The following is a 26,291-nucleotide window of genomic DNA, read 5'->3' as shown; positions in this document are numbered from 1 at the left end:
AAAAGCCAAAATAGAAGTTAAAACTGCTATGAAGCCTATAGGCAGAAGAAATAGGATGTGGTTGTTGGGACATAGGTGTCAAATAAGGCTTTAGAAAATGACAGCATTTGAATTGGTCTCTGTAAAGGTTAGGAATTTGACAAGTGAATGTTCAAAAGGAGGCCCTTCCAGAAGGTCAAGAATTGGTGGTAGAAAAATGAAGAATAAGTTTGTAAAACAGTGCTTTTGTATCATTCTGTTTCATTAACACAACTTTTCTTCAGAGTACCTGAAGTCATCAATGCAGAGGTCATGAAGTAGGCTAACTGACTGAATTTCCAGAGCATACTTCTCCATGGTTAAGGTTGTTGGTAGAAGTATCCTCAGAGGTACCTATCGGATCCTATTTCTAACTTGTCATAAAATATGGTATAGGTTTCCAAATGTCACAGTACATACAGTTGAACATATTTATAAACTTTGTCAAGGTAATATGTGGCCAAAAATCTGTCTATTTTCTTTTAGGGAATACACATAACATTTAATTTTTACTTTGGGGGGTGTGTGTGTGTGTGTGTGTAGTGGATAGACACATATACTATATACATTAAAAATTCAAAAACAATGAAAGAAGCTACTTAGTTTAAGTTCCATTGACAAAATACTTGATTTACTACCAAGGACTCTGGAATTGAAGGAGAAGGTGAGGGGGAACCTAAAGAATTGTGACACACTTGTCGAGTTCCTTAACTGGGGATCAGACCTGGGAACTTAGCAAGATGCAGTGACTAAAATTCAAAAGAGTAAGACAATCCAGCTAGCCCAGGTATGAGTTCTGGTCTTTTAGTTGCAGCAAGTCAAGCTCCCTGTTTCACACACCTAAAGGATAATTACTTTAATTATGGCAGGTGTAGAGAGTGAATTCTGGGAACAAGAGAGAAAAAGGAGGGGGAAAAAAAGAATTGTTTTTCTGTGTTCTGACTCAGTTAACACAGGGATTGTAATTTTGGAAGTATCTTTCTGGATGGGCATTCATGCTCCCTTTCTCTACGCCTGGCTCTGTTAGGAAGGACGTTAACACATGGAATTCCAAATTGTGTTTAGTTTTTATTTTTGTCTTTTGGTCTAGAATGAATGAAAAGAAAATGATTCTTTTCAATTCATAATTACGTGATAGATCTACAACAAAATGAAATTTTATTTTTTCACAAACAGCATGGCATACTTGGTAAGAGAGCTCTAAATGTGAAGGCAGGAGAATGAAGAATCTAGCTACTTGGAAGGCCTGGCCTACAGACAAATAGTCCTGCCTGGGACCAGCGAAATGGTTTCCAAACTGGTATCCTGGTCCCAAGGATATCCCACATCTCAGATGCATGATATACTCTCCTAGTGACTTGAAAGCATCCTTTTTTACAAAATATCAAAAATAAAACAACACCAACAAACTCTTCAATTATACCCTGTGAACAGGTAATGTTCAAACCCTTTAATATTCAGTGTTCTCCCAAACGCAGCTCATTCTTCAATATTCTCTAATAATTTGTTCAACCACTCTTTCATCCATTCAGCATTTTTCAACACCTACTCTGTGTGGCAGAGAAACATTCCTTGTGGTCATAGGGAGACATTCTGTGTCTCTACACAGTTTTCTATATTAGCCCAACTGGTTGCTCCACAGTTACAAGGTTTTGCCCAAGCTCTCCTCCTGTCAATATGTTATATCTTCTTTCAGTTGAATGTTATCCATTCTTAAAGGCCAAACTCAAGCCCCACATCTTCCCCAAGTATAAAGTCTGTGGAGTTACACAAAATTCCATGTGTTGTGCTATTCCTCGTTATAGCCTTTTTTGTACTGACACTTAATTCTTGCTTGTCAGTTCTCTGCTTTTTCCTGTCACTTAGCTAATTTATATAGATTTATTTCTATTAGCCTTTCCCTTCACAAATCAATCTCTCTATTCCATTCATCATTCTTTGAACTTAATCTAATCTGTCTTAATTTCTTGACATGGAAGTTTCCAGAGTAAGATATTCCAGGTGGACTCATGTCAAAATCCTGTAGAGTATTATCTATCTCTTTGTTTTAACTGAATTCAGTCATAAATATTCAGATTTCATTCTCAAAGCTCCTTATGAATACCTCTATTTGACCACATTATATAACAAGTGACCATCTATGAGTCTGTTTCACTAGATTGTGAGCTTTAAAAAGGCAGAGTGTTTGCAGTCATCCATGTGAAATTTTTTGAATTGAATGTTATGTGTCTGTGGCAATTTCTGCTATAATGTGTATTGTTATTACTTTTTTTGTAGGAAAAATGTCTATATTAAAAATTTCAAACACCTAAATATTAATATTAGAATGTTTTAGACCATTATAATTGCTATGCTGGGGGTGCTTGGATGGCTCAGTCGACTGAATGACTTCAAGTCAGGTCACGATCTCACAGTTTATGAGTTCAAGCCCCATGTTGGGCTTTGCACTGACAGTGCTTCAGATTCTTTGTCTCCTTCTCTCTCTGCTTCTTCCCCATTGATGTGTACACACACTCTCTCTCACTCTCTCAAAAATAAATAAACATTAAAAAATAAAACAATTGCTGTGTTGGGTTAGACTTTTCTGCCAATAATTTTTTAATATTGATTTACTTTTTGAGAGAGAGAACAGGCTGGGGACGGGCAGAGAGAGAGGGGGTCAGGGAGATAGAATCCCAAGCAGGCTCCACGATCTCAGCACAGAGTCCAATGTGGGGCTCAAACCCACAAACCATGATATCATGACATGAGCTGAAATCAAGAGTCAGACACTTAACCAATTGAGCCACACAGGTATCCCTTGATTTTTCTGTCAATTAATTGATATTTATTGCCTCTCAGTTCTAAGTCCACCTTTATTTTTTTGCCCTTGCTTTGTGATAATGGAGCTAGATCCTATAAACATTGCACATCTGTCAGTTGGCACTATGTTAGGGATGGGCAGAGGGCACTGTAGGAAAACCACAAGGCAAAGAGAGAAAGCAGCTTCTCTTCCAAGTTCTCATGGACTTCGCTCCTTGCTCATTTGGCACTGCTGTCAGCAGCTTGTAGGAGAGTCAGTGATGCTCACTGGTACCTCAGCAGGAGGGTGCCTACCCATTATCCAGGCCACCAACACCCCCACAGATTACTCTGCAGCCACACCCTCTCTCATGGAGTGTAAATCTCAGCCTCAGAGAGAGAGGCTCTTCAAATTTCTTCTTTCCTTGGATACTCTCCCTTAGCCACAGAGACAGTACTTATTCCCATATTTTCTATTCGGATATTCTTTTGTAGTCTTTTAAAGTAGTTATCCTTGTAATTTACTAGTTAATAATTCTTCATGTTAAATTTAAACTGTAAAAATGACTGGTGTAGTTTCTATCTTCTGTCTTCTGACTGGACCTTGCCTGATACACCCCTGTATAGGGGATTCTTTTTTCTACATGTTTGAAAATGACCAAATGTGACATATAGTCAAAGGATATAGGCTGTCCATTTATCAATAAACCTTTCTCATAGCTTGAATAGTTGATAGTTTTCTTATTATAGTTTTTGTCTTTTGCAGTAAAATAAGTTTTCCAAGGTTTTCCTTCAAGACTAAATATGTCAACTGCACACGTTCATCATGGTCGAGTCTGACTTATAAAAATGTTTGAGAGTGACGTCAAAAGAAACAATAACAACAGTAACAACAACAATGTTCATAATATTAACATTTGCTGAATGTTTAGCACTTATCAGTCATTGTTCTAAGTGCTTTACATAAGTCAGATCATCTAATGGTCTTACAACTCCCATGAGTTAGTGTTAATATTATCCTGATCTTATAAGCAAGAGAACCAAGGGCATCAATATGATTAATTCAAGTTCAGAGCCTAAACCACATTGTCTATCGCTTACCAGATACTTCTGTAAGAAATATTAGGTATTTTTGCCAATTGCTACCACTACCAGAAGTAGAAATTAGGAATAAGCTACCACTACCACAAGACTAGTGAAATCTTAGTGGACATTAAATAAAGAGTAGTGTGTTTAAAAAAGTAGATAATAATTCCACCAGACTCTTACTTTTTAGACCTCTCTGGAAATAATTTAGCATATTTCAATAAAGTTTCATAAGGATATTAACAAACTAGAATGCATAAAAATGAAAGAAATTAGGATGGCAATAAGTCTCAAAAAATGACTCTGTATGAAAATGGTTGAATTAAATAAGGATGTTTGGTCTGGAGAAAAAAGCCTTTGGAAAAAAGGCAGGTAACTACTTAATTAATTGAAAGCTTGTCAAGTGAAAGAGGCATTGGATTTATTCACTGTGGATCCAGAGGCAAAATAAGCCTTAAAAGAGTAGTAATTATAAGGAACAATGTTATTGCTAAATATAACAAAGAAATAGAATAATGAGTTCCAAATATCTTGAGTGTCTAGTAGTTTGGGCAAGAAAATAGAGTCATAGAAAGACAAATACCATGACCAAAAATAGGCTGCAAGTGATTTGTTAGGGATTTTGTAGAGAAGAGAATTGATGCATTACATAGTTCTGGGATATCTTCAAAGTTGAAATTTTATGATTTTATTAAATCAAATTACTTTGTTAAAATGTAACATTTAACTATTCACCTACAGGTTTTTGGAAACATGGTGACCTGAATCTTGTTCTTTTTCTGCCTAGCACCAGTTCCAATCTCTTTGACTTTTCTAAATCAAACTGATGCAGAATTAAAAAAGAAATCCAAATTGAACTTTCATATTATCTAAAATAAAAAAGAGTTTCTTCCAAAACCTTAGGAACAAGAACTAGACTCAGAAAAATATATACCTTAAATGTGTTCAATATTATAGACTACAGATTAAAAAGAAGGGAATTCAGTCTTAATCTTATTGGAAAAACAGCAACACAATAAGCCAAAGTAAACTAGGGAGAGGAAATTAATATTGGGCTCAAGTCTGAAAATCCATCATCATGATCTGGCACAAAGACAAATGAAAGGAGAAAAAAATATGATTTTCATCAGTAGATGGTAAAGAGGTATTTGATAAATTTAAGAGGGATTCCTTATGATACATTCTAAGGAAAATAGAAGAAAACTACTTAAATAGATGTGTGCGCAATACAAGAAGAAATACTGAATGATTCTTCTATTCCTTATTGACTTGGTTTATACTCTGTCAATAACTACCTTCATGTGTACCATCATGTATAAACATAGCTTATTGTTGTAGTCTGTATTTTATTCTCACTGAATCGCCAATTCTCATCCCTAAATTACACATTTGTAGAAGAGAGCATCTCCTTCATAATTACTATTCTTCACATTTTTAAAATAATATTCTCATCTCTAGATCTCATCACATCTCAGGTTTTTCCCACCAGTATCATTTTTTCCTATAGTCTTTCTCAGAAAATCATTTAGTCCCTTCATGAAGTTTTCAGTTAAAGAACATGATTAAATAGTTGTTAAACACATGTTTATAAATTAAGTTGTCCTTCTGATGCTGGTGTCCAGAATCAAAGTAAAGTTAGTAGCTACCTTTATAAAATTCTGCCTGGATTTGGTACATGGTAAAACATATTTTCTCTTGAGGTCTTTCTGTTGCCTTCACAAATAAAAGATGACATAGCTGGAGACAGAATTCTTGTTATAATCTTTTCCCTCAAAAATATCTGTTATTGGCTTCCTAGAAGTATACTTCACAGAAAAAACTGAGTCCAACGTTAGTTTTTCTCTTAAAGTTACCTTTTTTTGGGGGGTTGGGGAGGGCTGGATACCAATAGCTTTCTTTACATTTCAAATTGTAAAAACTTCATTTACAAAATCAATAATTAATTTTATCTTTCATTATTTACTCTTTTGTGTTCTGTAATATTGTTCTCTGTGTTCTTCATGAGAAATTCGTGTTCTCTGTGGCAATATCTATTATTTACAGATTAAACTCTATGAACTTATGTCCATTTTTCTTTGGTGGTCCTAATTTTGCCGCTCTCCTCTATTTTACTCAGGAAATGTTTGTCAACTTTTCCTTAGTATCACTTATTGGCTTTTTTTCCTCCAGTATAGTATCAAATGTGCCATTTGCTTCTTCATATGAGGCACTGTATTGAATCTGGAGTTCAGTTAAAGATCAACTAATATTTTCTAGATTAGTCTCTTCCTATTACCACCTATGAATATTCTTTAAAGGCACTTTCCTTTTGAGCCTTATTGAGCTAAATTAACAGACATTTTCTTTAATATTCTCCGGTTTCTAAAATTAAATTTTTTGTTTTTATTTTTAAATTGTGATAAAATTGGCATATAACATTATATTAGTGTTAGGTGTACAGCAAAATTATTTGATATGTTGCAAAATGATTACCAGAATAAGTTTAGTTCACATCCATCACTACACATAATTACAAAATTGTGGGGGGTTTTTTGTGATGAGAACTTTTAAGATCTTCTCTCTTAGCAACTTTCAAATATACAATACAGTAAAATTAACTACAATCATTTACGTCACCAGGATTTACTTATCTTATACCTGGAAGTGTGTGCATTTCAACCACCTATTCATTTTGAGCAGAATTAAATCTTACTCAGAGGAATGAGTTCTCTTTGAGCCCTCCCAATATCGCTGAGTTTACTTGTAGTGAAGAGTTTTTTTATAAGCTGCCAGGTTTTTTTCTCATCAGTTCTTTTCTGTTTTAAGTCAATATTCAGTGTTTACATTATTATGACTATGTAAATATTATTTAAAGTTGAGGAATAGACTGTGATTACATTTCCTTCTTGTACACATTGTTTATTTGGCCTTTATAATGGCTTCCATTTTGATTCTTCACGGAGTTCTCCATTGTCCTGCTGTAACCTGGACGGGCCCCTCTGGGTCTGCTATGAAGCTACCATTCTGGTACTTTTCTTCACCCGCCACTTGGGACTTTTTCTTTTTTGTGTTAGATACTTTTTTTTTTGTTGTTCATTAGAAGATTTTGGTGGAGTGAGCATCAGTAGATTTCTTAGAGAGGATCTGTTAATCTTTCAATTTCTGAAAATACAGTTGATTCTCATTATTCATGGATTCTGTATTTGTGAATTTGCACAGATTACTTGTAACCTTCAAATCAATACTTGCGGTGCTTCTGTGGTCATTCACAGACATGCCCAGCGTGGTATAAGTTTTCAGTTGCTGAGGCAGCACACTCCCAGCTGAGATTAAGGTGGCGTGCCAGTTTCTTTGATCAGATCTGACACTGCAGATAAGTATACTTTTTGTGGTCTATGTGTGCCACACTTCTTGCATTTTTGTGCTTTGCATTGGTGATTTTCCTGCTTGCAATGGCTCCTAAATAGAATGCCAAAGTGCTGCATAGTGTTCCTAAGCACAAAAGGCTGTGATGTGCCTTATAGGAGAAAATACATGTGTCAAATGAGCCTCCTTCAGGCAAGAATTATAGTGCAGTTGGCCACGAGTTCAATGTTAATGAATCAATGATGTATATGAAATAATCTATCTTTAAACAGAAACACACAAAGCAAGGCTATGTATTAATTGGTTAATGAAAATGTTGTGGCCAGAGGCTCACAGGAACCTAATCCTATATTCAATGGTTCAGTATTTGCTAACGACTTGGTTGCAGTGAATTTATAGAACCAAACTACCATAAAAACAAGAGTCAAGTGTATCTTTTCCTTATTTTTATGCTTGATTGACAAAGTGTTTTGCAGAACTGATGGTCTGGATCTTCGAGTTGGATATCACTTTCTCTCAGAATTTTGAGGGCATTATTTCTTTGTCTGCAATTTCCTAATGTTGAGAAACTTGATGTCATTTTGATTGTGAATCTATGTATGTGGGTTTTATTCCTCTACTTGAAGGCTTCAGGTCTTCTTATCTATAGTAATTAATCTGCTTTCGGCTGGATCATCTTTCATTCTCCATGTGAAAACTTCTATGTTTCAGTTTTAAGACTTTTTTTTGCATTCATTATTTGATAACATCCTCTGTTTTCTCATTGTGAAACAATTATTACTAGATATTGCTCTCTGGGAGTAATCCTCTAATTATTTTTAAATCTTTAGTTTTTCCATCACTTTGTCTGTCTTTGTGATCTTTTAAATTTATAATACAAACTTTCATTGAACTTTTCTTTACTATGTTTTTAATTTCTAAGAATTTTTTGTTTTGAAAGGGTTTTTTTTTGTTGTTTAGTTTATACTCCTTATACTCCTGTATTTTATACTTCTTAAATTTCCTTTACTTCTGCAGTTCTGATTTTCTCTGGGATTTTCTTCCTTTCATGTTAGAGTATTTTCTCAAAAATCTGGTTATCCTCTGTTGCTAAGTCATAATTCAGAGCATGCCATCAAAAACCTGACTGGATGGTATGTGTGTGTGTCTGTGAGTGTGTGTGTGTGTGTGTGTATGTGTGTATGTGTGTGTGTGTGCGTGCACATGCAGACATATGGAGGGCTTGTTGACTGGAGGGTCTCATTGGGGTGTGATGGGACAGGGTCTTAAGGGAACTGTAAAAATCTCAGTATTACCAGATCTTCTGAGATGGCCAGTTTTCTCTGAGAGGATAAACTGCTAAGTCTTAATTAAAGGGAAATCTTATCCTGGTCTAATGTTGAAAAATAATGGCATTTTAGGGTTGTCTTAATTTTTCCATAGGCCATTAAGATGGTGGTAGAATTCCCCATCTCACCCCCACCCCCAACTGTGAAGCTAGAAAATGGGTTGGAGTATTAGGAATTAATGTAATTTCTGGCACTCAGCAAACATTTCACATATATTAATTTTCTTCCTCATGGTAGAAACTCTTGCAAGGCAAAGGGAGTCACCAAAGACCAGACAAGAGAACATAAGCTCCTTTTTGAAGGCACACATGTTTTTAAAATGAAGAAAAAGAGAAGCAGAAGGGAGGAAAAGAGGGGGAAAGAGTAGGGAGAGAAACTGAGAGAAGGATAATGGGAGGAGGGAGAGGAAGAAAGAGGGAGAGGAAGAGGAGGCGAGTGAGAGAGAAAGAGAGGAATTGTGAGAGGGAAGGAGGCAGGAGAAGGGGAAAGGGACGAGGGGAGTTGAAGAAAGGTTGAGCACAGGGTTTCTCGGTGTCCTGTGATGTGGTTACTGTTTAATTCGCCAGCTGTGTCATTCAGCATCTCTTCTAGGATACCTTTGGTGCAGCCAATGGCACTCCTAGCTATCTATCTCCAGGACAGAAACTCCACCTGCCTGATGAGATCCCATCATGACCTTTTGTTTATAACTTGTCTTTCAAGAATTATCAATAATGTCTCACATCACAAATATTTGCTTATTTTTATTTTTTCTCCTATGGCAGGTAGAGTTGCCAAGCAATGCCTTGTATTATAGACACCAGCTTCTTTTTGTTTACCCTCTTCATGAGATGGCAAGGGTCTTAAAGGCAAAGACTTAGTCTTGTCCAAAGCTTCTCACTTACTGTAGGGAAGGACCATCTTTTTATTTTAAAAATTTCCCATCCATCACAGACTATTAATTTTACAAAATACAAAAATGGTACACTCAGACGTCAAAGCAGGGTAAAAATGCTATAAAAGTTCTAAATGCTTTCTCTTTTTTTTTTTTTTGTATTTTACTAGTCACACTGGTGAAAATCAGTTCATGGATTGGCACTGTTTTACTGAATCCACTATCTTACTTTGATCCTGGAAATATGATTTGAGAAGAATTTTGTATGGAATAAATTAAATCTCATCCAAATGCAATTAAATTGACAATCAGAAATACAGATAAAAATCCTGGATCTTGATTATAATGAGATGGCATCATAATATCCACTTCTCATTTTTAACCCTTAGTTTGTACTTTGAAAGTTTAAATGTTAATAAGTGAGCAATGTTCTAAAAAATAATGCGAGTTGTAGAATTTTTTCAATCTATTTGAATTTAAGTCTGAACAGTTTAGGGCCACTCTTCATCTGTTATTGTCAAAAGTAAAGTATGACTTTACGAAATTCTCCAGCAATGATAATTTGGTGTTGTGATCTTTGTAATATAGAAGGAAGGCTTAATATTCAATCATAGTATAGGAAACTATTTCTGTCTAAGCCTGGTTTTAAAACAGAGCCTGACATTGTTGTCACATAGTATTTTGCACACACAGTCACAGTGGTCTTCACATAATGAATTGGTGCACTTACTGAAATTGGACAGCTGTTCATTGAACGAAGGGCAGCAATGCTATCAAATTACTCCTCATGAACTTCAAACCAAAAATTGGGAACTGAAGAAAATAGGAATGAATGTTTTGACTTATTAGGAAACCCCCTAATCCCTGACTCGGTGGTCTGACACGGGAATCTGGAGTGCTCGGCATGCCATGGGTTTACCGAGATTCATTTTGGTCATCAAGGCCCATGATTAAGGAACACATTTTAAAAATAACTTCTTTAGGGAGCCTAACTTTTTAAAAGGCTTCAAGATTTTTTAGTATCCAATTGGGCTGTAACAAACACTTTACTGAAATACTACTAGCACGATATGATAATTTAACCAAGATCTGGGAGAAATGTCTCATCAAGTATTTCATCTTTTTTATGCTTTTCACTGAAGCAATCATCCAGGGTTGTCTACTGTTGCATTAAACCAGCGGCACTGTTATGTTATTTTGAAGTTGAACGTAGCCTGCAGGTTCTAATGGAAAGTTCTGAATGTGGTCTAATTAAAATTTCACCAAAGAAATAATGTTTCTAAAGATATGAAACATTTGGGGGTTGATTTTTCATTTTAATATCTACTTTAGTTGGCATGCCAAAATAAAGTTGTTCAATACATTTTTTTTTGCCCCAATTAGCTCCTAAAGTGTAAACGATGCTGACTTTTGCTAATATTTGGCAGCTATCGATTATACTGTGATAACTGATTTGTTCTGCAGAGTTAAGTAGGGAATCTTTTGAATCAGAAGTATTCTGCACTTTGAAAATATCATTACAAGTGTTGAAAAGGTCACATTTTGAGATTGATGAAATAAAGATCAGTCATTCTTGGCTGGATGAACAGAATTTAATTGGGAAGTGAGGCTTTAAAACTTTTGCCAGCAGTTTCATAATGCAAATCAGAGATTCACACTGCCTCTGAAAGCAATAAATAACTTTTTATGTACATGATTGCTTTCCTGAATAATTAAAGCTAGTATGTAGATGTTCATGATTATTTGAATGAACATGAAACTCAGCATGAAGCATCAGTATGCATGAAATTGACCACTCTTTAAGCCCCAGCATGGACTCCATTCCAAAATGGCTACCAATGTGCTCTGTGTCTTTATGGAGATTACATCACAGCTCTGTGTCTTAATATTAAAATAATTAAAATATCTATTTTCCCTACATGAGAATCAGTATAGATTTATCAAACAATCAAAAATAAAGGCTAATCAATAATTTGGACCCTTAAGATGGGGTCCAGGAAATTATTTAGGTAACCAAATATAATTCTACTGGAAAGCCCACTTTAGATACATTTATGGAGTTAAAAACAAGAAAAATAAATTAGCTTTCTTTCCTTGGAGGTGGATTGACTTTAATTGAATGGAATGAAGTACTTTATTTATTTTGAATATTTATTTCTACTGAGTTTTTCAGGACAGATTTTAAAAGTATCTGAAACTAAGGTCTTACTTCCAATTGAATCAATAGCAGTACCTTAGTGTAGCATTTCTGTATATGACATGTAAGTAATCTGAGCCATCATTTCTATTTTATCCATATCTATACCCAATAAATTTATCTTTCATAGGTCAGACTATCTGTCTACCCTTACCAGGGTGGCTTGATGCTTTAAAAACTCATGTTACTCAAAAACAGTGCTGGTGGCATTAAGGAAATGGTAGTGATTGTGTCAGTTAATATACCTGCCAAAGCTCTGATTGCTTTAAATTTGTTTCCATAATACCATTTAAGATTACTTCTCATGAGTGAGATTTTATGTATGACAAGTTCAGTTATTTATTTTCTTATGTATAAGTATTTGATGTCTATAAATTAGTCTGGCTAATTTAAAATTATATGATATGAAGTGATCATAAATCCTTTGTAGATTTTACAGGACTTCCCATTAGACTTGCCTTTTTAATATAATTACATGGTGAGGATTGCTATGGCTAAGAGTTTAGAGGATAAAGTAAGATTATTTAGCTAATGTTATTTAAATTACAATTTTAACAGCATTTTTATATTAAATAGAATCTAGTCTTTATGATACCAGATTTGTTATTGGGTTGGATGGGTTTAATGATTGAAAAGGTGTTTCTCCTCTCTCTCTTTGTCTCTATCTCTCTCTGTCTCTCACTGTCTCTGTCTCTCTCTCTGTGTCTGTCACACACACACACACACACACACACACACACACACACACACACACCCCAAATGGCAGATTGACTTTTAAATACCTTAATTTATTATGATCAAAGATCTCATCCAAATTCTGGGGTGGGGGGAGGTTACCTAAGATATATAATGATACCAATTCTCAAAGTAAAACTGATATGAACTGTGACATTTGGCTTAATGTGACGCTTTATTATATGAATGAATTAGACAGTAGTGGAAGTGCTGATAACACTCTTTTGAAATATCATCAGCTATAAAGTCCTGCACCACTGCTTTCTTTATAAGCAGAACTTAAATAAATCTATTTAATGATCCTATGTATTTTCTTCCCTCTAAGTAACACTATACTCCTGCCTGCTATAATCTGCAATTACTTTCTTTTCCCTGAGGAGAACATTTCACTGAAGAAATAAAAGTCATTTCAGTCACCATGAGTTTCTCTGATTCCTAAGACATTTTCAAATGGTAAGGACTGAGGAAGACTGTTTTTGATGACTCTACTCTATTTTATTATTGGAGAGTAATGAATTCTTGCTCCTCAAAAATGAGCCCTGGAACCCATGCATTCAAGACACCACTGTCAAAATATATACATACATGATTGATGACCCAATTTATTGGCAATACTGTATATGCCATCATAGTGTGGTTTAAATGATTTTGACAAGTACAGAAGAGTGGCATTGACAGGTGCAGAAATAAATAATGGGTTTAAGCTTTCAAATGTTTTTACAGCGTTTCCCTGAGTGGCAGGTTGATAAATTAAAATTACAGTTGTAGCATCAGGCCTGAGAGCACAAGGCTTCAGATAGCAAAAATAGCGCCGTGGAAACTTTGTGTACTCTCCAGAGAAGCCGCCTGGAGGGGTTGGGGAAAAATGAAACAAGCGCACTTGCTAAAGGAACCATTAATTTTGTGGTAGCACTGTCTGAGTCTAAACAAATAAAAAAATAGATTTTTAGAAGGGAAAAATTGGCTTTATGCCCTTATCCCCTTTTCCCTGGAGACTCACAGAATTGAAACCAGACCATCAAAAGATGGGCATTAAGTCGGCCATTAGTGGTTTCAGGATGCCAGATGGGCATATTTAGAGCTTCAGGACAGTTTCCTGTTAACCTTCCCTTAGTTTTGATGCTCCACCTGGATTACAGCCTGTCCTATTCTCACCATGATCCCGCAAAGTTCAGTGAGAAACCCCGAAGGCATCACTCCATCACTCAGACTTTAATACTCTTGACAATGTTATTTCCATCAGGCACTTTTTTTCCATTATTTTTTTTTCTTGTACAGATCTTATCCAATGAAAATTGTATATATTTAAGGTGTACCACATGACATTTTGATATACCTACACACTGTGAGATGACAACCATAATGAAACTGATTAACATATCCATCGCCTCACATAGTTATTTCTTTTGTGATGAGAACACTTAAAGTCTGCTTTTTTTTGTAGCAAATTTCAAGTATATATACAACATAGTGTTATTAACTAATGTCATCATGTTCTGATTCTTATTTATCCGATATAACTGAAACTTTGTATCCCTAATTCTCCTATTCCCTGGCAACCACCGTACTATTCCCTGTTTCTGAGTTCAGTTATTTTAGTTTTCCACCTATAAGTGGGATCATGCAGTATTTGTCTTTCTACACCAGGCATCTTACTTATTTCACATAAGATAATGACCTTCAGGTTATTCCATGCTGTTGCAAATGGCAGCATGTCCTTCCTTCTTTTTAAAGGCTGGATAATATTTTATTATATAACATGTAACATTTTATAAGTATGACATTTTCTCTATCTGTTTATCTGTTAATGGACACTTGGGTGTTTCTATGTCATGGCTATTGTGAATAATATTACTATGAACATGAGGGATGCAGAGTGTCTTTTCAAGTTAGTGTTTCCATTTCCTTTGGAAAGACAGAAGTGGAGCTGCTGAATCATAGGGTAGTTCTGTTTTTATTTTTTGAGGACCCTTCATACTGTTTTCTGTAGTGGCTGCACCAATTTACATCCCCCCCCAATCGTGCACAAAGATTCCCTTTTCTCCACATTTTCACCAGCGTCGGTTATCTTTTATCTTTTTGGTAAGAGCCCTTCTAACAGGTGTGAGGTGACTTCATTCTGCTCGTCATGAAACTTTTTAAATCATGCCTCAACTATTGCAGCAGCTTTCTAGATGGCTCTACTATGAACTTACTTTGGGAAACATCAGTCTTTGGTTAAAAACAAAATAGACAAGCAAACATCCAATGATTTCGCTGAATCCATAGAAGGAAAGGATTCTCATCCTCTTTCCTCTCTCAATATTCTATGGAATTTTTAACCTGACTCAGGCCCTGCTTTTCTTTTTAATGTTTATTTATTTTTGAAGGAGAGAGAGAGACAGAGTATGAGTGGGGAAGGGGCAGAGAGAGAAGGAGACACAGAATCTGAAGCAGGATCCAGGCTCTGAGCTGTCAGCACAAAGCCTGGTGCAGGGCTTAAACTCATGAACCCGTGAGATCATGACCTTTGCTGAAGTCGGTGGATTAACCAACTGAGCCACCCAGTAGTCTCAGGTCATGCTTTTTTGTCTAGAAAAATGTCCTGATAATCTGGCTATATTTTCCATCTTCTCAGTTCTTTTTTATTTTTTATTAAAAATTTTTTATGTTTATTTTCTTTTTGAGAGAGCAAGTGATAGAGCATGAATTGGGGAGGGGCAGAGTGAGAGGGAGACACAGAATCTGCAGCAGGCTTCAGGCTCTGAACTGTCAGCACAGAGCCTGACGTGGGGCTCAAACTCATGAACAGTGATATCATGACCTGAGCCGAAGTTGGCCCTTTCCCAATTGAACCACTCAGGCACCCCCAACTTCTCAGTTCTTAAGATTAACTCTTAATTCCTAAATGATTGGTAAACACCAATTACTTCAGAGCAGTCATACAATTTTGTTTAATGTTTTCATGCTTTACTGAAACCATAGTTAAATTGGTGTTTTCCTGTTTTCATACTCCTATCATTAAAGATTTTAATAGTTTGAGTCACATTTTCTATAAATCTAAGTACCCTCTGGAATTGTCTCCCTGTCTTTATACTATTTTACTTTTTCTTGTCTATCTTCCTCAAAGATCTTCTGAGTATGGCAGTCCTTCATTTCTGTGCTTTCACTCTCTTGTGAATGTCTATTCCCAGAATTCAACTAAATTGCCAGGGACTGGACAGTCAGGCTTTTGGGATTCAATTAGTTAATATTTCTATCATTCAGTGGAACTTACTCCTTTAGGAAAAAAAAAAAAACCTATAATATAATTTTATGTTACACCAGACATTGATAGTAATAGGTATTTATTTTCCTATTTACTATGTGTCAGACACTGTTCTAAGCACTTTGCAATATTAGCTCATTCAAAACAACCCTAAGAGTTAGTGGAGAAGAGCTAAACACATTGCCCAAGGTACCTAGATAGGAAGTAATAGAATGTAATTCAAACCAAGGAAGTCAAATTACAGAATTTAAGCTCTTAAAATAGGTAGTAAACTGTACAACAATGTTTAGCATCTGTTAGTAAATGTAAGGTCTCATACAAAAGCTGGAAAAAAGTAAAGTGGTATAAATATTAGACCTACTAAGAGTGTCAAGATTTAATAATGTCTTCATAACAACAGCAGAAGTATACTGAAGATCCAAATTCAGTTCCAAGGCTGGATATAAAAGGGGAAACATACTCCCAAGAAAAACTATTAAAAATATAGCTGCTAGCAATTATGTGAGGATCAATTTTTGCTGCCCTGGCACTGTTCACTTCCTCTTACTACATCTCAGGGCCTGCGGGAGATCCAGGACTGACGGGATCATGATTGGCACACTCCTTGAGCCAGTACCTCAACAGAGATAAATATAAGAATTTTTCTATTTTTACCTTTGATGCGTTTTGAATGTTTCTCAGACTAGCTGGCAAAATAAAAATTCTGAGCTTTGTCAATATCTTTTAAAAAATTATTTGTTATTTAAATTATCCTAATAGAATGGAAAAAAGTCTGAAATTTTAAAAAATTAAATATTTATTTATTTTTCAGAGAGAGAGAGACAGAGAGAGAGAGAGAGAGAGAGAGAAACGAGCAGGCAAGGAGCAGAGAGAGAAGGAGACACAGAATCCTAAGTAGGTTGTAGGCTCTGAGCCGTCAGCACAGAGCCCAATAGGGAGCTCAAACCCACAAACTGTAAGATCATGACCTGAGCTAAAGTTGGACGCTTAACCTACTGAGCCACCCAGGTGCCCCTGAGTTTTTTTTTTTAATCGATGAAATACATAATTCTTCCCATAATAAAACTACCCATATAGAAATTCATCAGCTGAAATATTGGTGTGAACCAAAATTTCAATTCCAAAATACAACTGATTCATACCAAAAGTCTTCTTTTAAAAGGCCAACTTCATGCTGAAGAGGCAAGAAGAAATAATTCACATGGAAAATTTCACTTAGTGCCTTGAGTATATTTTTAATGTGGCTCAGCATCTGCGAAGTGTCAGCAGTCACCTGTGCTTCAAGAGAACTCATGCACTGTCTTGACATGGCCTTTCACACTGGGAGTCTCAAACATCAAATGAACAAAAGCTTCCTTTCCCTCCATCTGTATTTTTCATGAAAAAGCTGTAAAAAGCCCTTTTCAAGGCAACTGATTTTACACGAAGATTTATAACTTAGAATCTTAATTGAGACGATCACTTGGTTCTTGTTCACTGTCCTAAATGCAAACTTGATGCTTGTTTTCTCCCAGCTTATTTCCAAATTCAGAATCTCTCTGATGCCACATAACAGGAAACATTTGCCAGAAGTGTTTTCTTAATTGCTCTAAAATGTAACATTTTGAAGATGAGTAGAATATGAGATGCTTAGTACTCACTTGCTCAGCACTCAAGCCTAAGCTCCACACTAAAAAACAAGTGTGCTTGCCTGATGTTTTGGACTGTTGGGTGAGTGAAATGGGAAAGATTTTTAATTTTTAAGTCTATTATTTAAATTCAGTTTGCCTAACTTATAAATACATTTTATTTTATATATTTATAATAAATTTATATTTGTAACATTATATACACATATTTATTTGTATTTATATATAACATTTATAATGTAAGATACAAAACATTTTAGCCAACATTTAATAAAAATTATTTATTAAATATTTAAATAATATTATTTAATAATTTAAAGTTTTATGTATTTCTAGCCCTAGGTCTGGGCCAGCATCAGAATGAGGTTTGATGCACCTGAGCATAGGTTATATGTCCTCTGTGTACCGTGGAAGCTTCTATGACATTTGGTCTCTTTATGTGTATCCTGGTCTATGATGGCTGAAGTTTAAGACAGTTCTAGATCAATGTGCCCACCTCCACATATGCATGGTAGATGGCCTTTCTGATCTGTCTTCTGCTTTTAAAGTCCCCAGACCCAGGCCAGGGACTCTTCAGTTCACAGTGGACATATTCCACCTTGCTAAGGACCCTAGGAACACAATCCATATCACCTATCATCTGAGGAGCACTCTGGCTGACCGAGTCCTGGACCAGATAAACAAAATCTGTTCCTTCATCAAGTCTTCCAACAGGTGGTCCCGAGTTGAAGGCCCTGTTGATATCCGTATTTGCAACACAGGTGTCGTGGCCTTGACACGCCAGGAGGCTGTCCCACTCAGAGAGACCCCAGCACAACTCTGCTTCCCAAAATCACAATTGCAAGCATGTGATTGAGGAAGGAAATATTACTGTGGGGCCTCCGATCCTCCTGGGAAAGGCTGGTGATCATGGCACAGGGGGGCCAGTCTCTCCTCACACCTCTGTGATGTTGGGCGGAGGCCTGGTCACGGTGATGTCCCTGACTCTGGCTACCGTTCTCCTGGGTCTTGCCAGGAGGCATCACACTACTTCCTGCCCTGTGATATGCCCTGTGTCTGTTTCCCAATCAAAGAAGAAAGTGAAGAAAAAAACAACAACAACAACAAAACCCAACTTTCCCAAGCTGGGAAAACTATGGAAGTTATATTTCAAAGATTTTCTGAAAATATTCTGAGACTATAAATGTCTATAAGAATAATCTTCATACTCATGTAAGAGAAGGAACGGAAGAATCAGACCATGATGTAGACAATGGTTTCCAGGCCCACCTTCACAGCCTTGGAAAACACTGCAATTATTGGCCTCCCCTGTGTAAACAGAATCAGACTCTGGGATGAGCCTTTCTACCTGACACTAGGCCAAAATTTATTATTTTTTCCTAATGACATTATTTTATTAGTAATTTACTGGTGCATATGAAAGAAAGCTCCTCTCATATGAATGTATAGTTGGAGGACTGAGACCTGAGATTTCACTTAACTTCCACTCACAATTCCCTAATCTTTTTCCATAAGCAAATAATTCCTGTTATAACTTTCTTTGACAAAGCTTTCCATTGGCTTATCCAGATTGAATTTATGTTGTGACATTTAAAAGTTTTATTTCATAAATACTGCAGCACATTTATGGAAGAAAGAAATTTTCCCTAGTTTATATTAAGAAGAGATGCACATTAAAATTTATCAATATTTCTTTCCATTTAAAAAATTTAAATGACAAATATTAGTTTTCATCATTAAAAAACAAACCAATATCTATGCTCATCTTGTTTGATAGCTTATGCCATTCATAATTTTGTTTTTTTTACTTCTCCATTATAAAGGTGTTTTTTGGTTTCCATGTGTGACCCGAAGCAAGCCCTCTGATGTTCTCTTTGGAGCATTATATATGAGTATACCTCTACTTCTGTAATAAAACCTAATCTTTATCAGAAGTTATGTGCCAAGAACAGTGTTAAATACTTAATCTAAATTACCTTCCTTTATCTCCATATCACAAATAAGGACCCAAAGCTTGAGAGTTTAAGTCATTGCCTAAACTAATACACATTGCTTGTAAGTGTAAGAGCCTATGAAGACAAACACAGCTTCTACAAGTACATATTAACAAGTGCTTTAAGGCACTGGCAGACAATGGGCTGAAGTGTGAAGTATTTAGCATGGGTCTATTCATTAATATGATTTTTTAATTAAACATAGAATTAAAATTAATGTGAAGTGAGCAGAGTCCTAGGAAAATTCACTAGTATAGACAGGTCAACTCATACCAAAGACCATATACCATGTATTATTCCTTGTATTAAAAGTCACAAAATTGAATAGTGGTTCTTATATTAGACTACCTGTTGTCTGATAGTCGTACAGTGTCCATTATGTCCACTATCATCTTATGCTTTCACTACCAACGATCAGGAGATAGATTCATACACACTTTGGACAATTTTATTTGAAATAATTTTCCTGGAGAAAAATGGAGAGGTTCAGCTATATTGAAATATTGAAGTTCAGCAGAAGCATTTGGGCTGCATGTTTTCACCCCACTTTGAAGACCCGTCTAAGGAAGAGTGCATCCTGCTTCTCGTTGCCATACCAATTTTCCCATTATCGTATTTGTTGAGTTATATGCCATTCTTTTCTGGAAACTTTTTTTTTTTCTGAGCCCTAATATAGAGTCTTAAACTCCTGATGAGTTTAAAACAAAGCTTATTTAGAGTCTGCCTTTGTATAACCAAAGTATGCAGTGAAAAATGAATGCCAGCTCAAAGTAGTTGGGAGAGCAGGAAATGCTGCAGAGAAACCGCATTAAGTGAAGCATGAAGAGAAGCTATTTGGGCCCTCTTGACTTGAGGGCAGGACACATATGCATTCAAAATAAAAGATTTCTCCAGGCTCAAAGATTTTTAACAATAGGAGCTGATGATCAATGAAGGAAAGAAGCATGCTCTAATGACTTTTTTTGGACCAGATCAACTTGACCTTTCATTTTCTCATGAAATCCTCCAATAAATGCACCTACTCCATTCTTTTCTCCCAGCATCCCTAACCATTATTTTGATTCTCATGATTCAAATGGCTTTCTCAAAAGCTTTTTGAGGAGTAGAAAGGGGAAAGGGAACCATGTTACTCAAGGAGTGACACACATTCAAGGATGGAAAACAAAGTACTTAAAGGTAGCTACTTTTTTGCATTGACCTCAAGTATATTGTAGTATAGAGGTGGAATTTAAGGAAAGGTATTAAGAAGGCTGTGTTTTAGCTTATGGGCAAGTAATAAATTGTATCATCTATCTTGAATGTATCATAGATAAGCTGCTATATAATGATTGTCACTTCAGATAGTTGTGAAATTAGGTGATTAACTAGTTGTTACTTAACCTTCTAATTTCTGTATAAGTCTAATTACATGAAATAGAAGTTGGGGCTCTGATGTTTTACTTTGCTTATCCATTTGGAGTGTCATTGTAACTACTGTATTGTAAATGATGGAAAATAACTGCATATGTTAAAAAATAGTGTTATATTCTAAAAAAAAATAAAGTTACAAAAAAAAAAGAAAATTAATATTATCATTTGAAAATAAACTCCCATCCCATGTTTCTAGTCATTAAGCTTGAGTATAGTGGCTGCTTATACATGATTGTTTTCCTCAACTATGGCATGTTTCCCTTTAAACAATCACATTTTACGGCACTTCTTTTTGATACTTCACAACATCAACCACAATGTTGAGCAGGACAAAGTCCTCTAATGAGATATTTTAATATTTTAAGCAAATGATCATTTGGTAGATGAATAAAAACAACTTTGTTGATTCTTTACTAGCAAATTGCCTAGAAATAGCACATGTGTATTCTTTCAACAATATACTATTATTAGAATGTTACTGTGACTCAGAATACTACCAGAGGAGGCAAGTGTTGGTCCTACTCAATGTCCCTCATGGTTCCTTAGCTTTACCTTCAGAGAGACAGCTGATTTCTCCAGTGGAGAAATAAAAGTGAAATGGGAGAAAAGGAGAAAAGATCGATACAGATTTTGAAGACAGATTGAGAAAAAAAAGGAGAAGAAATACTAGACGAAGAGAAAACAGTGCAAAAACGAGTAGACAGACTAGGAATAGTGAAGCTGTGGCTCAGGAAATTTGTAAAGCCAATGTGAGCATATCTTTACACGATGAGAATATAGAAAATTATAGTATACCTTGTTTGGCTTTTTTAGAAGATACAGGATTTCATATGCATTCATTTGCTAAATTTCTGAGGTCATCAAACAGCCTAGTGAGAATTTTAGTTAAGTCTTTATAAAATGTAGATAGCAATGTTGCTGAGGATATGATCCAATGATGTAGGATGACTCTGAATATGGAATTATGTGACTCAAAACACCATCCCAGAAGCCCTTGTTAAAAATCAATTAAAGAACTGAGATTTAAAAAAATAGACATGTACTCACCCAACAGACAGGAAAGGCTCCTTTGACTCAAGTCTATGAAAAAATATGAAAAATTTATTTTAATACAATTTTCTATACACTTAAAATTGTTCTTATATGAATCTGACAAAATTATTATACTTGTTTAGATAAAAATGTACACTTTAGCACTAATAAAAAGCTATAAATGATATATCAAGATGTAATCTGGACTAATTCAAATTCTGGCTGACTTAATGCAGAGGCTAAATAAAACAAAAGATTTAGAATGGGAATGTAGCATTTAAATGATACATTAAGATAACAGCCCTGTTAGTCTAATTCTGATTTGCACTCTCTATATCTACTTTTCTTTTTTATAGAAATTTGTGGAAGTTTTGATATGTCTATTTGTGGCTGTTATAGTAGTAAAGACATATATAATGCATTTGGTTACATATTGGCTTAGTAATTTATTTCTAGTAAATATTCTGTAACAAAGAAAGAAGCAGCATGACATTCATGGTCATTTACCGGCAGCAGCAAGACTGGGGGGTGGGTTGAGGGGAAGTCAAGTCAACAGATTAGATTATTACTGCCTCCTCTGTGTCTCTTAAGAACCAGGTATGTTTTGTACCTTCTAACATATTAAAGAAGAATTCTAATTCTGAAGCCTCTGATTAGTTGTGGTATCTTGAGCAAGTCACTTAAAAAGCTTTCTGGAGGCTAGGATTGCTTCCAGTTAATTTTCCTGTTTTAGAAATTAATTATATAGTCTCTGCAAAAGGCAAATCAATCAGGAAAGTGTACACTTTTTTTTTTAATTTTTTTTAATGTTTTATTTATTTTTGATACAGAGAGAGACAGAGCATGAGAGGGGGAGGGGCAGAGAGAGAAGGAGACACAGAACCGGAAGCAGGCTCCAGGCTCTGAGCTAGCTGTCAGCACAGAGCCTGACGCGGGGCTCGAACCCACAAACATGAGATCTGACCTGAGCTGAAGCCGGAGGCCTAACCGACTGAGCCACCCAGGCGCCCCAGGAAAGTGTACACTTTTAAATGTTTCCTAAATAATAATGAAAGAGACCAGTGGTGGTTGTATATTGGCCATTCTGTTTTCATACAAGTTTCTTAATATATGATTATTGGTTAAATAAAGACATTTTAATCTAAATCCTCATGTGTAAGATCTTTAAGGAGCCTTCATGTTTTAAAATACTTTATTTACATATAAATAGTTGTGGGGAAAGGGCAGGAAATTTAATCCTGTGACAAACACCACATAAGCTGGTCACATATTGAAGTGGACAATTGAAAGGGCTTGTCTTAGAATTCGGCCAAAATACTGTATTTTGTATACAGTATATTGTATTTTGTTGTATACAGAATAAAATAGTATGAATCTAAACAATAAAGACAATAATCACCTTTTGTCTCTATTTTGTTTTATGCTTATAAAAATAGTTTATTATAAATATGCCTTGTCCCATGTAATGGGCAGAGCTGACACAGGTCCCTGCCACTTGCCCTGTCGCTTTAGGTGAACAGTCGTAGCCAGAAGGGACTCTATTAGGGAACAGTATAGAGGCGCCTGGGTGGCTCAGTTGGTTGAATGTCAGCTTTGGCTCAGGTCATGATCTCACAGTTGGTGGTTTTGAGATCCACATCAGGCTCTGTGCTGACTGCTAGCTCAGAGCCTGGAGCCTGCTTCAGATTCTGTGTCTCCCTCTCTGACCCTCCCTTGCTCGCGCTGTCTCTCTCTGTCTCTCAAAAATAAATAAAAAACACGAAAAAAAATTATGTATGTATACAGTATGCCCTAGGAGGCAGAGAAAACCAATAGATGGTGCTCAGAGTTTGGAGACGTTTATTTATGTAGCCTCTTCCTTTTCTGAATTTTGATTTTATTTATTTATTTTCTGATTTTATATTTTACACCTCCCTGGCAATCACTTGCCATGTTGTGTGTTTGTTGGTACCATATATTTAAGATATGCATAAGAACATAGAACTAAGGGGAAAAACTTGAAGATAAATAATGAAATATATTTGTATATGTTTGTTTTATAAGACATGACCAGTGCTAAGTGATCAAAAGAAAGTACCGGGAAGCAATGAGGAGGACTCTGTACAATATGATGCAGGGACCGTTGATTTATTTGGATCATCCACATCAGGACAGTCTCACTTCTCCCTTACTTTCTAATCAGTAATACTTAGTCAGTACACAACACGTGGTATGAAATGGGATCCCTTCTATTTTTGCCAATAATTTCAGCCTCACACCCGTCAGACTTTAGTGTACGCGTGTATTTTGCTTGTGTGAGGTGCTATCTCCCGGGCTCCTGGCTCCCCATCTCCCGCTGCCTACAATGTCCCCTTGCCTCCCACAGCCGCCTGCTTCTTACTTAGTGCCTTTGACAAATCCAGTAAGAGAAACTTTTAAAATACCTGATTCATCTCTTGTTTTCACCCTCCACATCTCAATTAGCAACGGGCTGGCAGTGTTTCCTTTATGACTTTTACATCTTTCCCTTCACTCTATTCCCAGGTTGGTTCTCATTATTTACCCCAGCCTGGCTGGTTTCACCAAACATAAACTGTTTGTTCACAGCTGCTGCAAACTCACACTGTTTCACAGTAAAGTCCCCTTCCGTGTCCCCACTCATATCATTTGTTTATGGGCTGCGTGATGCTGCTTTCATGGAAGGTACCACAAACAACATGAAGAAAAGAATGACCCACCATTTTGCCTTTCCCTGTGCAATTACTAAACCACTGAGTCAGAATGTGTTTGAAGTAATATTTACTTATTGATTTTCCTTTTCTTTTTCTGAATGCTTCAGACAAACACTTGTTAGGTTGGAGCACGTAAGGACATACGTTGCCCCACTGGCACCCGTGGTTGATATTGTTAGTCCCACTAGCTAGTTAATTGTCTCCTGCTTTTACCACTTCACTTACTTCAATTATTTCTTCCCAAACATTCAAAAGAATTCAAAGGAAAATTCAAAATTTTGAAAGTGATACTGGATTGCGAGTTCTGACTGATGTTCTATAAAACAGGGGCTGGCAAACTCTAGTCTATAGGCCAAATCCTGCTTACCACCTTTTTTGTAGAACCTACAAACTAGGAATGACTTTTACATCATTGACACACAATGTTACATTAGTTCTAGGTGTACAACATAGTGAATCAACATCTCTACCAGTTAGGCTATGCTCACAAGTGTACATTTTTCTTCTGTTTTTCTTTTTTCAGATTAAAGACTTTTTAATGTTTATTTATTTTTTGGGAGACAGAGACAGAAATAGTGTGAATGGGGAGGGGCGGGCAGAGAGAGAGGGAGACACAGAATCCAAAGCAGGCTCCAGGCTCTGAGCTGTCAGCACAGCAGGGCTCAAACCCGAGAACCGTGAGATCATGACCTGAGCCTTAGTCAGACGCTCACCCAGGCACCCCGCAAGTATACATTTTGAAATGGTTGAAAAATTATCAAAAAAAGAATAATACTTTGTGACACATGAAAATTATATGAAATTTCAATTTTCAGAGTCCATAAAGTTTATTGAGACACAGTCATGCTTACTTGTTTAATATCTTGTTTAAGGCTGCTTTTGTGCTTCAGTAACAAGTGGAGTAGTTGTAACAGTTGTAATACTGTTGTAACTGTGTATCCACAGTTTGAAAACATTTGCTCTATGGCCTTTATAGAAAAGGTATGCCAATGTACAACCTATAATTATATTGCTGGAAGGAACTGGAAACAACCTGTCAAAATAGGCACTCTTTATTTTAATACATATCAAGATATTCTCCCAGAATTAGAAGATCAGAATAATCTGAATTCCCTCTCTACATCACCACTTTTCTGCACCTACTACTGACAGATCAACTCCCCTACAATGCTATTTTCACGTCACCATATTTCTTGACAATCTCATAACCATAGGAAGATGCCCAAACCCGTTACTGTGGCATTCGGAAGCTTGTCAGAAACAGGCCTCATGCTAACTTTCCATGTCACGCTCTATCACTTCTCGTACCAACCACTTTATTCCATGATATTTGTCTATTTACTACTTAAAAAATTCTCCTTTGCTTTGGGGTCTTTTAAAAAATTAAAAAAATTTTTTTTTAAAGTTTATTTTTGAGAGACAGAGACAGCACAAGCAGAGGAGGGTCAGAGAGAGAGAGAGACAGAGTCCAAAGACAGGCTTCAGGCTCTGAGCTAGCTGTCAGCACAGAGCCCGACGCAGGGCTCGAACCCACGAACTATGAGATCATGACCTGAGCCGAAGCTGGATGCTTAACCAACTGAGCCACCCAGGCACCCCAGCTTTGGTGTCTTTAAGCATTCTATTTCTATACCAGAATACTACTTTTTAAATCCTTTCCCTATGCATGATCTATTTGTCTTATGAGTTTATCTAACTCCTTCATAAAGCTAATCCTGACACCTGCATCTTACAGGGACAGTCCTGTCACTAAGCTGCTATTAATTATTGTCTCCATTACTATGATATATTCTCAGAACAATAGTCTTGAATTAAAAGTCTAGCTTCTAGTTTCAAGATCAGTAAGAATATTAACCTTGCAAGTCTACCTAGAGAAGAAGCTCATGAAAGTTCTTTTTAAACCTT

General features: G+C 36.0%; 1 protein-coding gene across 8 annotated transcripts in view; it reads right to left on the bottom strand.

Moving 5' to 3' along the window:
• RALYL (RALY RNA binding protein like) overlaps window positions 1-26,291 on the bottom strand; it is a 714,980-nt gene that overhangs the window by 98,594 nt on the left and 590,095 nt on the right. For all 8 annotated transcript variants that reach the window (XM_029923807.1, XM_029923812.1, XM_029923804.1 and 5 more), the window contains one exon: window positions 21,691-21,723. In XM_029923807.1, the coding sequence (XP_029779667.1) occupies window positions 21,691-21,723 (33 nt within the window). The remainder of the gene's footprint in view (window positions 1-21,690; window positions 21,724-26,291) is intronic.

Source organism: Suricata suricatta, chromosome 15 (assembly GCF_006229205.1).
Source record: "Suricata suricatta isolate VVHF042 chromosome 15, meerkat_22Aug2017_6uvM2_HiC, whole genome shotgun sequence".
Classification (NCBI taxonomy): domain Eukaryota; kingdom Metazoa; phylum Chordata; class Mammalia; order Carnivora; family Herpestidae; genus Suricata; species Suricata suricatta.
This window is presented reverse-complemented; position numbering and strand designations above follow the sequence as displayed.